The sequence below is a fragment of the Sinohyriopsis cumingii genome, chromosome 16, assembly GCF_028554795.1.
Source record: "Sinohyriopsis cumingii isolate HCF-2022 chromosome 16, ASM2855479v2, whole genome shotgun sequence".
Taxonomy (NCBI): domain Eukaryota; kingdom Metazoa; phylum Mollusca; class Bivalvia; order Unionida; family Unionidae; genus Sinohyriopsis; species Sinohyriopsis cumingii.
This window is the reverse complement of record NC_142976.1, coordinates 98,389,504-98,403,808: the sequence shown is the minus strand read 5'-3', so window position 1 is coordinate 98,403,808 and position 14,305 is coordinate 98,389,504. Positions and strand designations below refer to the sequence as shown.

The following is a 14,305-nucleotide window of genomic DNA, read 5'->3' as shown; positions in this document are numbered from 1 at the left end:
TCCCGGGAAAATAGTTATTTGTTGAATTTTACAAATCTTGCTGGCTTCTTGGTCTTTTCAGTTACTTAGTTTAAGACCATATAGCCGTAACAAAGATTATATCAAATATTGAATAGTCTCAAATAGTTTCCTGCTGTCAAAATATGATTAAAGACAATTGAAAGTATCCATTGTTGGAAGCTGGAACACAGTTTTAGTAGCCACATCAGGCGCATCCAAATACATCGTCTCCGTAGTTTCAGCCATACTCAAAAGTATTTCTCACAGATTCACTGCGTACGAACACTGACGTACCTATATAATGCACGCATCATCACGCCTTGCTCACTTTTAACTGGAAGAGAGACTCCGCGCTCTGACTGAATTTCGTAACGCGGCCTTGAATTGGGGAAACATGTCAACCCGTTTCGATCCGATCTTAGACTATAAATATCAGCGACTCTTCTCAAGGTTTCACTTTTTCTTACTCTTAAGATGGATATAATGCTGAACATTGGAGATTCCAAACCGTGTACCATGTTAGCAAGTGTGTAGGTATCGACGCTTATTTCGGGGATGCTGTTCAACCTGAAGTATCTGGTGTGTGTGAAATCATCATGTGCTATCACCAAGATGACGAACTGATATTTGGAAAAGAATGATTTATGTGGAGAGGCAAGGCTGTCAGTGTATAAATTTGCTGTACGGTCCCACTGTGAGCCGAAGTTTGACGAAGAGAAGATCGATGATATGCGATGTATCATAACTCGCTTTGGTTACCAAACCTCAACGGCCCTTTTCAGGGCCCTTCCCACACCTCAAAATGACCCACTTTCAATCTTGGCAAAAGTGCGTCATTTTGTCTCTGTCTTGTGTCTTTGTGTATTTGTATAGATTTATGTTTTCAACTCTTGCCTTGCCCATCCCCATAAACATGTTTATCCCTCAAGTGTCATTCCCATGTTAAATTCCTCTTGTATCCGGATAGGACCTCCCCTATTAAATTTTCCTCGTCGCTCAAGAGACTCTCCCCTGTTAAATTCACCTTGATGCTGAAGCGCTCCTCTCATGTTACATTTCCCTTGACGCTAGATTGCCCCTTCTGACGCTGAAATATCATTCCCATGTTAAACCTACGGGTTAATTTAACAGGAGTTTCCATACCTACCTAGACCAGAGTGTCTTGAGGTCAACTCGAACAATGTTACTAAGTGCCCGCTCCACTGAGGTCAGCCTAATGCAGCCTAAATTTTCCTTAATGCAGTAGAGTCCTTACTGACGTTATGGTGCCCCGTTTTATTAATGACATGTAACTATAGTACAATAGTAATATTTGTCACTGATGTAGATTGAAGTCTTCTACCCCACATAACTATCCTCCTGCACGAAGGCTGTTGATAACGTTCGCGATATACAAGCGCAGTTTTGTGTGTGGGTTCATATGCGTGTTGCCCTGATGTGAGGACAAAGTTATTGTGGTGGGTGGGATGAGAAGCTTTAACCTCGATCAGCATCAAATATTTAAAATCGCTAGATACTACTTGTGTGACTTCTCTAACCATAACATCAGTGACATCCACAAGTGAACAAGCAAGTTACGGGAATTTTCAAAGATAAGCTAACTGATTTGCTAATGATAGAAATATGTAGGTCAAGGTCAAGAATAAAGTAACCGGTATATAAATGAGTTATGTAGGTCAAGGTCAAAGACTAGGTAATTGCTATACATGTACTAATGAGAAAGTTATGTGGGTTATATGTTAGCCGGTGTACTACTAATATTACTACTACTAATACTAATACTACTACTAATAATAATAATGAGGACTTTGTATAGCGCCTAATCTTTAGAAGCTCTAAGCGCTTTACAACATTGGGCAACATAAAAAACCTATATAATGATATTATTACAACAACAACAACAAAAACACCATGATAATAAAAAAACAAACATGCTGGAAATATTTACGGTAGGGAACATTATTAAGTCTTTAAGTTTGTTCTTCCAGTCAAAATTGAATGGGATCACTTTGTCTTTGTGTCTAAGTTCAATGGGCAATTCATTCTACGTTGCTGGGCCTTGGTATGCAAAAGAACGTTGTCCGTATGACTCCGTCTTCGTAGTGGGAATAAAGAGGAGCGTAAGTATCTTGCTGGTGTGTACACTTGGGTGAGGTTGGATAGGTATGTTGGACTGGAGTCCGTCATTGAAACGTAGCACAGAGAACAAAGTTTGTGTTTGATTCTGGATCGAATGGATAGCCAGTGTAGGGTATAGAGCAGCGGGGAGGTGTGCTCTGATCGTGGTACTCTAAGAATGATCCGAGCAGCTATGTTTTGACCTTTTTGAAGTTTCTGACCTCAGCTTTATCATCATTCATCTGCAGCTTGGTACATGTCATCTGTGATTTCACATCAGAAATGCATCTCTCTACACCTTGGATGGTAGCATCAACTTCAGTTTGGCTTCTAGATTTGTATATTTGGGTGCCGTCAGGGTATAATTGGTGAGACACTGGATGATGATCTATTACACTTGAGAGCGGCTGTGTGTATAGGATGAATAGAACAGGCCCAAGAACAGACCCCTGTGGAACACGACAACATATATTAACTGGGCTGGAGTGTATTCCATTTGCAGACACAATTTGTGTCCTGTTGACCAAGTAGGACTTGAACCACAGTAAGGATGTATCATGATTTCCAAATATATGTTGGAGACGGTGAAGTAATATATCATGGTCTATTGTGTCAAATGCTGCAGACAAATCAAGGAGGGTGAGGACTGTAATCTTTCCGCTATCCAAATCAGAGAGAATGTCATTAACTATTTTTAGAAGAGTAGTTTCAGTACTGTGGCAAGGGCGATATACATATTGTCATGGCTAAAACGACTCTTAGAATTTAGATGAGATACAAGCTGGGATAGAACAAACTTTTCTAAGATTTTTTATGAATGAGAGATTACAAACTGGGCGGTAGTTCTTTAAATCGTTATGGTCGGGTGTTGGTTTCTTCAGCAGAGGCTTTACAATGGCAGTTTTGAAATATGATGGGAATTTCCCGGATGAGAGGGAGCTATTAATAACATCAGTTAGTGAAGGCAATACTGGATCTAAGCACTCAAGCAGCAGTGATGTTGGAATTCGATCAGGTTCACACGACTTTGGTGCACTTTTCATCACGATTGTACGTACTAAATCCATAGAGACAGGTTCAAATGCTGATATTGGTTGCCGCTGAAATTCTCTATCCCACTGTATGGTGACGACGAATCAACTGCAATTGTGTTGTCAAGCTTATCTCTAATGGTTTGTACTTTGTCACCGAAGAAATTTGCAAACAAGAGCCCTTTGAAGCTTGGACTTTCCATGATCTTAGTACTGTAGTGGGCTGATTTCGCTGCATAGACAATGGTTTTGACGTTGTTCTTAGCGGCTTCATAGATTTGCTTAGGAATAGTGAGTCTGGTGGAAAGCCAAAACCTCTCACTGCTATATCACGGAGAAAACTTTTGAATAGATACTCTGCACTTGGTGGCTGGGGCATGTTTGTCGCGCAATGAACGCAGGCAGTTATCGAGTTGTTCTGCTGTAGGAGGTATGCAAGTTGGTAAGTTTGCTTGCATGTCATGCATTAGTTTGGTTCTATTTATCATTCGGAGCTTTCTTTTAGTAGCAAATAAAGGTGAAGGGTTAGGGAGTGATATGTCAAGATGGCATATAATGCAGAGGTGATCTGATGCAAGTTCGTGAGATACGGGGAACGCACAATATTATCATCAGGTGAATGAAAATAGAGTCCTGTGGATAAAAGCAACACTTTATTCATTAATCATTGATTATAATGAAAAGCAAATTTTGAAAATAATATTTAAAAAATATAGAATAAAAAAGAATATAATATTTGAAAAGTACTTATCTTTCATTTTCGAACAGAGGTAAAATTGCCAGAAAATGTGTTGACTCGTATAATATATAGATCATCAAAATGTTCAATGTAGCATTGAATATTTGTGGGCAACGCCTTTTTCTATTTTTTGTTGGAAGGTAACTTTATCTTAAGGTGAAATCAATACCTTGAATTTGAAATGAAACTCTCATATTCGCAAGCCAAGGTTCCGATATGACAACCATATCTACACCTTGGCGGATCGAAGAGATATTTTAGTGCTTTGTCCTAGCGATAACTATTGGATTTCATGAGTTGCCTCCCTTAGTAGGTAATGCCATCTAAACAAGCGGAACATTGTACATCACAAAAGGATACTTTGTAAGTTTAACATCGAAAGTATGACTACGTACCATAGGGAAGCCATTACATATTTATTTCAGTGAAAGGTATTTCTGCAAACACGGACCGACAGTTGTAAATTCCTTATTTATCAGTCCATTCAAGTTTTCCTTGTCGATCATGTAGAAACAGTGTTCAATATTTTACCAAATTAATTTTGATTGGAGGCGGTGGCTTGTCGCCGCATCCAGTGAAATTCTCAGACCCGAAGCACATTGATACCTGTTCGATACTCCAAAGTGTAGATAGGGTTATCATATCGGAACCTTGGCTAGCGAAGATGGGAAACTCTGGTCTCATTTAAAGTTTTTTTAAGGTTCTTTTTCTGTATTGTCTATTTGTATTGTATCTGGTATTAAATGATTCTTTTCTGGTAGCTCTCTGAACTATTGTATTATGGAGTTGTACCTTTCACCCATACTGATATTTCAAAATAACTACCACTGATAGCTTGCTTGATTACAAGATTTGATTTCTTTGTTACCTTGTCATGAGTCCCACAATTATCAGCTAGAAACAAAATATTAGTTCTTTGGTACATATCGTCTAGTAACTCCGCTTTGTCGACCAGGACCACATTTTCGTCTTATCCAAGTTGTTGGAGTTTAACATTTGTACCTCTGGACGGGCACATTTGTACCTCTGCGAACATATAAAACGCTACAGCTTTCCATTTTTATCATCAAGTTTTACAGAAGAAAAATCTCACAGACTTCCATCTACCTGAGAAGCAGATAAAGTGATTCAAAAACTCTCTTATTTTATACTTACTGGAAATGCCCGCATTCAATCATCGCATTAGAAACAGTTTCCTCAGGATCAAATTTCCTAGTTGAATTAAACGAAAAACTAATTGTCATAAGCCAAAATTAATTGATAATTGTTTAAAAACATGCTTACTCTAGCAGAATTAGCCATCAGCATGTATTGTATACTGAATACTGAATTTGAAAGCACACCCGCCAGTTTGATTTTCTATCTAAAAAAAGATATTAAACATTTTATTTCGGGCTGTGAATAATATCATTTCCGAAATCAGTGTTAATGCAGGGATTTATTCATATATCACATGATGTTGACGACGATAGGAAATCTCCACATTGTTCAATTTACTAGAGTTAAGGGTTAAGTGGTCTGTATCCGGATATCTGGGATGATACGTCTGTAGGAACAATAGATATATAATATACACTAATGAACGATAGATATAAACACTCAGTCATTAGACACACACACACACACACACACACACACACACACACACATATAACGTTTACATTTTGGGTATTTATTCAATTATTCATTTAAATATTATTCATACACTCTGTCGAGAAAATTAGACATATATTTATTTCTTATCAATCCACATATTACAATAATAATCTGTTGACGTGTCACAGAGAAAACTAAAATGGAGGCTACAAAATATTGCTTGGAAATGCTGTATTGATATGCAATAATACAGTCATTGGTATTCTTGAAAGATTGGTTCTGTGTTTTCAAACGGGTTTCGTTTAATTCTCAAAGTATCATTTTCTGTTATTTAGACGCGGTTTTCCAAGTAAACTAAACTCCATAAACTAATTGGAAGAGGATTATTTTATATTTGGAAACACACACACACACACACACACACACACACACAGACACGCATGTGAAAATTATTATTTTATATTTGGAAACACACACACACAGACACACATACAAAAGTAACATGCATTATTTTATAATTGGTATATGCTTTAAGATTAGTAACTTAGAACTCAGATTTCTAGCCCAGTGTTTGACTAAATATACGGATCACAATGTCATAATATTTGTTGATATTTAAAAATCAAGGTCTGTGCTTGCAAATTAACTGCAGTGTAAAAATTATTAAAATCCGTCTTGAAAATTATTGCTCATGTAAGACAGGTACGTCTAATTAAATTAACTGTAAATATTTGTATAAGTGCCTATCTATAAAGATTGTCAGAAGAAAATTTAGGCGATGATGGTATTTGCAACATGCATTCCTAAATAATTATTTGCGAACCCTTTAACGCCCAAATTGGTTGTTTGCAAACTGTTAGTAACTCATTTGTGCAAAGCTGTAACAATTTCATTGCAAACTGTGATTTTTGAAAACATTATATTCTGAATATACAAATATAACTATAAGGTTATATAGGTGTAAGTATATATGAATATAAGTATATATAAATATAAGTATATTTGTAAAGGTGAATATATGCAATATTAGGTAGTTTCAAATGACAAAATTTGGTTTGTATGCTAATGAGAAGGTATCATTTTTGTTGGTTTTAACAGTACGTTTAACACATTAAATTCTTTATCATGTCGGGAAAAAGGGAGCTACAAGCCTTTCCAATGGACACAAAGTGAAGCTTTAGCCGTAACACCAATTGCTATAGAAAAATAAGTACATATGCATGAACTCGAATCAACCAATCTAAATGTGAAAATGAAAACAAAAAATATTGTTCTCTTTTGTACTAATACGGATCACTGTCAAAGTAATGCAACGCATTCGTATGAAAAACCTGATCACTGTCAAAGCAATGCAATGCATTCGTATCCTAAGTTTGCTCATTGTCAATATCAATGATATCTATACGTATATAAAACCTGATCACTGTCTAAGCAATGCATTGCATTCGTATGAAAAACATGATCACTGTCAAAGCAATGCAATACATTCGTATGAAAAACCTGATCACTGTCAAAGCAATGACAGTGATCCTAAGTTAGCTCACTTTCAATATAAATGCCTGCGTATGAAAAAGCTTATCCCTGTCATTGCAATATAATGCCTACGTATGAAAAACCTGATCCCTGTCATTTCAATATAATGCATACGTATGAAACGTCTGAGCACTGTCAATGTAATATATTCCGATGATAAGTCTGCAACAGTAGTAGAAGATGTAGATAAAACATTTTCAAAGAAAGCATGCAATATCAATAAAAGAAAAAGTATTAGTTGAAACAAAAAACTCTAATTCAGGCCCATTTTCATAATCCGTATTCCATACGGTAGTGGACATTACTAACAAAGAATAGTTGTATACACTTGTACGATTCCAATGTTACAGTAATGAACTATTATTCTCTATGGACCACATCGTCCACTGAACACAATGGACACGTTTTATTCAGAGTTTCATAACAATCTGTACAGTAATAGGCATTGCATTGGTCACCGGAACATTTCACCAGACCAACGTCTTGAAATCCCCCCTCAGCTGTCTCACAGCTTAGGCATATTTTGTCTTTTCGTGAAAGACATCTTGCAAGACATGGGATTTTTAATGACAGCCACGTCATCAGCTGTAGTTGCTCACTGACACATTTTTCCTTATAAGATGAGTTGATCTTTTGGCGCAAGAATTTCCGAACACTGATTCGCTTGTGTCGAATTAATTTGTGGAGATATTGAGTTCGTGCTTCTTCCTGTCTTGGATAGTAGTAAGCAGTGATTTTTCTGCGAGCTCGTAATGCACATTCTTTCATGAGAACGAAGAGGACGGCTACAAGATAAAGGACTATGTAGACGGGAATGTTCGATGAGTCTGGCATGGAGGGGTCCGGCAGACAATCTGTCAAATTCAGTTCACCAATATAGCTCTCATTGATGTTTAATTCCTGAATGAGTTCTCGATAAAAATTGGCAACAAATCCAGTTCCATCGACGTTAAGCTGAAATTCCGAACTGCCCTTGTACTGAATATTGACGTTCCCGTGCCGTTTCAAAAGATCAAGGATATAGTAGAGAAGATAGTCAAACAAGAGCACACTAAGACACAGCAAGAAATGCATACCAATCTGAGCCAGGCCAAATCTGCCGTGACCTATTTCCACTAATGTGATACGCCAAGAACTGGTGTCAATGTACAACTTTTTCTCCTTTTTCTTCAGTGGCAATACACAACTCAATCCACAATCTTTTCTTTCTTGATCCAGATCCTTGAAACGTTTGGTAATGTATATGTTGTCATAGGAATCACGTGCCAGATAATTTCGTACATACCAAAAGGATTGCAGAAATAAAAGAATCAATGTCAGGGATAGAACTTTCTCCAGGATTTTTATAAAGTGAAGAAAAGCACCAGTTTTAGCTTCTAATTCTTCCTTCACCTCTTTTTGAATGCTTTCTGCGGATCGACTTGAATTAACATCGGCATTACAATCCATGGTTGTGGACAGGTTAACGGTGAAATAATTGACCACACCGTTCAAGGCTTGTTCAGTTGTGTTTATTGCCTTCGTTAGCTCATCATCTGAAAGTGTTAGGAATCTACAACTATCTTTGATTGCGTCCATTACTTTCTGGCATATCTGTTCGCATGGGTCCGGGACCTCTGCCGGTAGCAGGCGAGTGACAGATCTATAGGAAAAGTAGTTAAGTGAACTGTCGTTATGTTACGTGTGCTTAAACACTATGACTATCTATCATTTGAGCAAGCGTCACATCTAAGATGTACATGATTCACTGAAAGTGTAATATTTCCATACACTCGCAAAATCAAACTTTAGAACACAATTTTTAAATATAATCGTTACCTTATTTTGAATGTTACATAATAACTCATGCACGTCTACTCATTAGTTAAGTTCTAAAACTGGTGTACAGTTTGTTAACAATAACATGTATAGGATTAAGTTATTATATTGATCTTATAATATGAAACGCTCTTGCAGAGACCGATCCGTAAATTAAACTCGGTTAATAAATTGTATTTAAACCAGGTAATAATTCGTAACATTTAAACCACGAAAGTGAACTAAAAGCGAGAAATTTATTCATGCCAATTAGCTAATATGTTATTAAAAAATCGGCTGTGGAACAAAATTGCTCAGAAAGAAATAAACGAATAAAATTAGCAAATAACCAAGCTTTCTTCATATATTTAAAAAAATATCACTATTACCAGCATATAGAACTATGACCATTAAAATTGTAGGGTAATATAACCATTGACAGTGTATAACAATATGACCAATTTCCATTATATGCACTTAGTTATATGATTCATTTCCAGTACATATTAAAATGACCATAGACAGTGTTTAGTAATATGACCATTGGCAGTGTTTAGCAATATGACCATTGACAGTGTATAGCAATATGATCGTTGACAGAGTATAGTAATATAACCATTGACAGCGCATATCAATATGACCATTGACAGTGTATAACAATATGACCATTGATATTATGTAGTAATATGACCATTGATAGTGAATAGTAATATTACCATTGCACGTGTATGATTATATGACCATTGACAGTGTATAGTAATATTACTGTTACACGTGTATAATGATATGACCATTGACAGTGTATATCAATATGACCATTGACAGTGCATATCAATATGACCATTGACAGTGTATAGTAATGTGATCATTTATCAGTTATAACAATTTTATCACCAAAAGACAGAGAAGGGCAAGACAATATAGTATGCATATTCAGTCTGACTGCCAGAAGACCGGACTTGAACAATGCAGAAACACTTTTACCTTTAAGTGTCACTAACGAATTATTGATGTACTCCTTTTATGTAATATGTTAAATACAAATACCAACATGCCTAGGTACAAATATCAATGTGCCCATATAAAATTAGTATACCCAGATAGAGATAATATACCCAGATACAAGTAACATCATAATCAGTTAAAACGAGTGCATACAAATAACACTATTCCCAATTCCAAATAAAACGATAAGTTATGTCAGTTCCAAATAGCATGCTAAGTTATAAATAACATAAAATGCCCAGTTACAATAGTATACCCAGTCCCAAACTGCATTATGCCCAGTTCAAGTAACAGAATACCTAGTTTCATGTTACAGTATGCCTATATGCAAGCAGCATCGTGCCCAGTTACAAAAAACATCATGCTCAGATACAGATAGTATATCCAGTTGCAAATACCGTCATGCCCAGAGAAAACACATCATGACCAGAGAAATAACTTCATGCCTGGATACCAAGTGCATACTCTGTAACAGATGACATCATGCCAGAGTACAGAGAACACCATTCCCAAAACAAATATAATGCACAGTTGCAAATAAAATCATGCTCGGTCACAAAAGTATGGCCAGTTACAAACAACATGATGCCCAGATACGAATATCATGCCCAGTTACTAAAAACATCCTGCCCAGTTTCACATAGTATGCCGAGTTAGAAGTAACATCATGCACATATATAAATAATAGTATGCCCCGTTATAACTTGTATCTTGCCCACATGCAAATAGCATGCTAAATTTCAAACAACATTATGTACAGATGCATATGACATCAAACTCAGATGGAAATAGCAAGCCCACATAGAGATATCATGCCCAGTTACAAATGGCATCATGTCCAGATCAAAATACATACAGATTTACAAAAAAGCATTATGCCCAGTTCGCATAAATTTGACACTTACGATATCTTTAGAGTTTTGACGCATTCTTGTTTGCACTCATCAAAAGCTGATATATTTGGAAAACAGTTCTGAAATTGGATAACTTTAAATTCATATTGGTATCATCTAAATAGTCATTACTGTCTAATGCTAAGATCGCCAGAGAAAGAGCCATACGAAAATTAATCCAATGGAAACGTGTAGCGTTATCTTGCTTGCCAGCTTTATCGATAAAGTAGATCTGAATTGCATACACTTAGGCAAACTCCAAATTTTTAAGTATTAAACAAAAATCACTACCATAATTACCATTACTTCCACCATCACCATTGAAAAAGGTAGTAGTAGTAGTAATTGTAGTAGTAAATATAGGTTAAACTAAAAATCAAACACGTATTTAAGCAATGTTTGCAAAATTTGAATCATCCACCTGCCATGCACCGAGAAAGAGTTTTGTTCTGCCAACATTTAGAATTTGCTTTCCCCTCTTTTGTTTCTTCTTTTTTTGTGGAAAATATCAGATAAAGCGTTGTATTTATTATTAGTAATCGTTAGAAACGTTATGTTCCGAATGTTAATAATGTTAGAAACGTTTAAAGTTTTTCACTTTCATAATTGAGATAGCTGTAATTTGACTCGTGATTCTGAAGGTCAACATATATAATCTTATATCAGTATTCGTGAGATTTCTGTTATGGCGGAGATCTCGATTTGAATCAGTTTGGGTTTTAGAGGTGCTACATAACATGTGCAGACACTTACGCTTGGGACCAAATGTACAGTCACTTACAATTGGCACCAAACGAACAGACACTTACAGTTGGTACCAAATGAACAGGTACCTACAATTGGTATCAAAAGTACAGACACACATTTGGTACCAAATGAACAGACACTTACAGTTGGTATAAAATGTATTGAACGATAGCACTATCGTGTGAAGTTCACTTTTCCAACTTATATTTTGTTTACCGTCTTCAAAAATGTCTTTCACTAATCTGTCGAAATTGCTAACAGTTAATAAAAAAGATATGTAAAGTCGAGCTCTCGATCACCCAGGAGATTGAAAATAATAATCTCACCTCTTTAAAGGAATCCACAGTATTTTGTATTTTTATAATTTCCTCATCCATTTTCGTCAGACTCGTGTTGACGGGTAAAATCCCTTTACCCATCTCATACTGTAACTGTCTGAGGACATTTTTCTGCCTGTCAATGTATTCTGCAGCTTGTACCAATGGCTTTTTCAGTTGCCCCTGAAGGTCTCGTGTCTGATTTAGGGCAAGATCTGCAATACAGGACATACTTATTGCCACCTCCTCCATGTTGTTTTTGATGTTTTGAACAGTATGAGACAGCATAAAGCCAAATATAATGGACAAGATGACCGCACGTCCCTTCCCTGTGAAAAAATTTGGAACTACGAGTGCAACAACACAGCGGAAAAGCATGGACAAGGCTAGACCGACTGATATTAAAACTGTTACAATGGCAAATGTGATACCAGCTTCCAAATCGGAATACCCAAATGAATACCTCAGGACAAGAAATATCAGTCCACCCAGGAAAACCCCAGTTATCGCTCCAAATATTGCTTTTAGGGTTCTGTTTTGGTCTTTGTCAGTTAGGAATAGTTTTCTACCTGTCTGGGTCAGAATGTCTTTGCTCGAGGAGAATTTGCCAAGTAGTTCAGGTGGTTTGTGTCTTGTGTTTTCTTTTTTATTATCAACTGATGGAGTTTCTTCATTGCCATTTCTTTCATTTGATATATTCTTCCATCTTACCTGTGCTGGTACAAGAGGTCTTGGTGGAGGCCCCTTCCTGATATCTCCTGTACTTTCCTTCATTGTGATATCACTAGTTTGTCCTTTAGCACTCTCATGGACTACCAAGGTGTCACTTTGTGATGAATTTGCTGTGATTAGCTTTGAAGGCAAAGGTTCACATTGTTTCAAGGACTTGGTTGGCTCAGAGTCAGTGCATTTTGTGACATGGGACCCAGGGAAAAATCCTACCTTTCCTGTCGACATGTTTTTACCCATATACCAACCATTATCATGTTTCTCTGTATTCATCAACAGATCACCTATCATGAGACTGATATATCCCTCTGCTTCACCTTTGTAATCAAAGTTAGCTTTACACTGGGCCATCTGAACTGAATTCGTCCTTGTTAACTTCTACGAAGATAATAGAAAGCTCCAGTTAATAAAACTTGGATCCCGTTTGAATTGATGTCACAAGTTTTCTTTGAGATCAGATATAATTATACAATCCTTGGGCTTCTCTTATAATAATACCTGTCCGTAGACTCAGTTTCTTCGTATCAAAATTATTCAATACCTGAAAAGAGAAAAGATAAACTGAGCGAAAGTTTGAGATTTAGTGGTATAGACCTTCATTCTTGTGCGTGAGTCTGTCAACGTTTGCTATTTTCAACGTATCTGCTATAAATAATAATAATTCAGAAGGAAAATAGAAAAATACTTGAATGCATTCTTAAAGAGAACTGACAAACAGGATTTGACCATGTTTGACAAAGCATCCTGGCTCAAAGAACTCTCACGTTTGTACATATTTGATGATTCTCCAATAAATTAATCACTGTTTCTAAAATCAGAGCACACAATAAATTACTTTTTACTAAAACGTAAAACGAATTGTTTTTTACTTATCTGCAAAATGCAATATCGTGTCAAGCTTGTTCAAAATCGATTTGAAATAAAATATGGACACTGTACTTAAAATATTCAAACCTTTAAATGAACTTTTACTCAAATTCGTCTCAAAAGAAATTTACCAAATTTAACAGACATCATCCACACATGAAAGACTTTGAAAAATTTGTAAGTGGCGCAGATTTGCGTCAAATATGGCTACCATTACTACAAAACCATCTTGAGAATATTGTCGAATTTATGAGAAGGCATCCCGAATGAAGGTAATATTAGTCCGAACAAACGATATCTACCCGTTATCAAATATGGCCTCTGTTATGAAATATAAGAAATTCGCAAAATACGCTTCTCTGGGTTCAACTAAAGTTGGCGGAAAGCTTCTTACCCAGAAGTACTTTCAGAAAAATGATGCCGATCTGCTATAAAGTATGGCCACCATTTGTAGAAATAAAAAAATATTTAAACAACTTTATCTACAAAAATCGCATAACGGAATTTGACCTACGTTCACGGAACGCACCGTAGTATAGTGGTTTCTTACCTTTAATGTCTTTATTCTTCTAGGTAGAGGTGATTGGATTTAGTCCTTGTGCTGAAGTTTCATGGAACAAAGTTTTATCGAACAAAAGGATTCCTTGTTAACGTGAACTGAAAACATGAAACTATTTCTATACGGTTGCCTTTTATAGTCGCATCACATTAAACTAAACCACAAGAGACGTAATGTAGCCGAATCTGAATCCGAGTATATCATACTAAATATGGTTATGAGTGAATCATGCCAAATTCAGAGTCAGTCTGAATCATACCAAATCTGTATTTTGCGACTTAAAGCAATACACTCATCAGAATTTTACAAATAGTGGAGATTCGAGATCAGATTTGGTAGTCATTACTAACAATAGAAAATCCATAGAACGACCT

The 14,305-nt window shown here is 36.2% G+C and overlaps 1 protein-coding gene across 1 annotated transcript; it reads right to left on the bottom strand.

Annotated features, from left to right (window-relative positions):
• Positions 1 to 3,789: 3,789 nt before the first annotated feature.
• On the bottom strand, positions 3,790 to 14,250 carry LOC149781046 (DC-STAMP domain-containing protein 2-like). Its single transcript, XM_089938177.1, has 4 exons — positions 13,923 to 14,250; positions 11,786 to 13,046; positions 10,725 to 10,792; positions 3,790 to 8,659 (listed from the first exon to the last, which is right to left on the bottom strand). The coding sequence occupies exons 2-4, from the start codon at positions 12,854 to 12,856 to the stop codon at positions 7,378 to 7,380; spliced, it is 2,421 nt and encodes an 806-aa protein (XP_089794303.1). The 5' UTR covers positions 12,857 to 13,046; positions 13,923 to 14,250; the 3' UTR covers positions 3,790 to 7,377.
• Between the last annotated feature and the right edge of the window lie 55 nt (positions 14,251 to 14,305).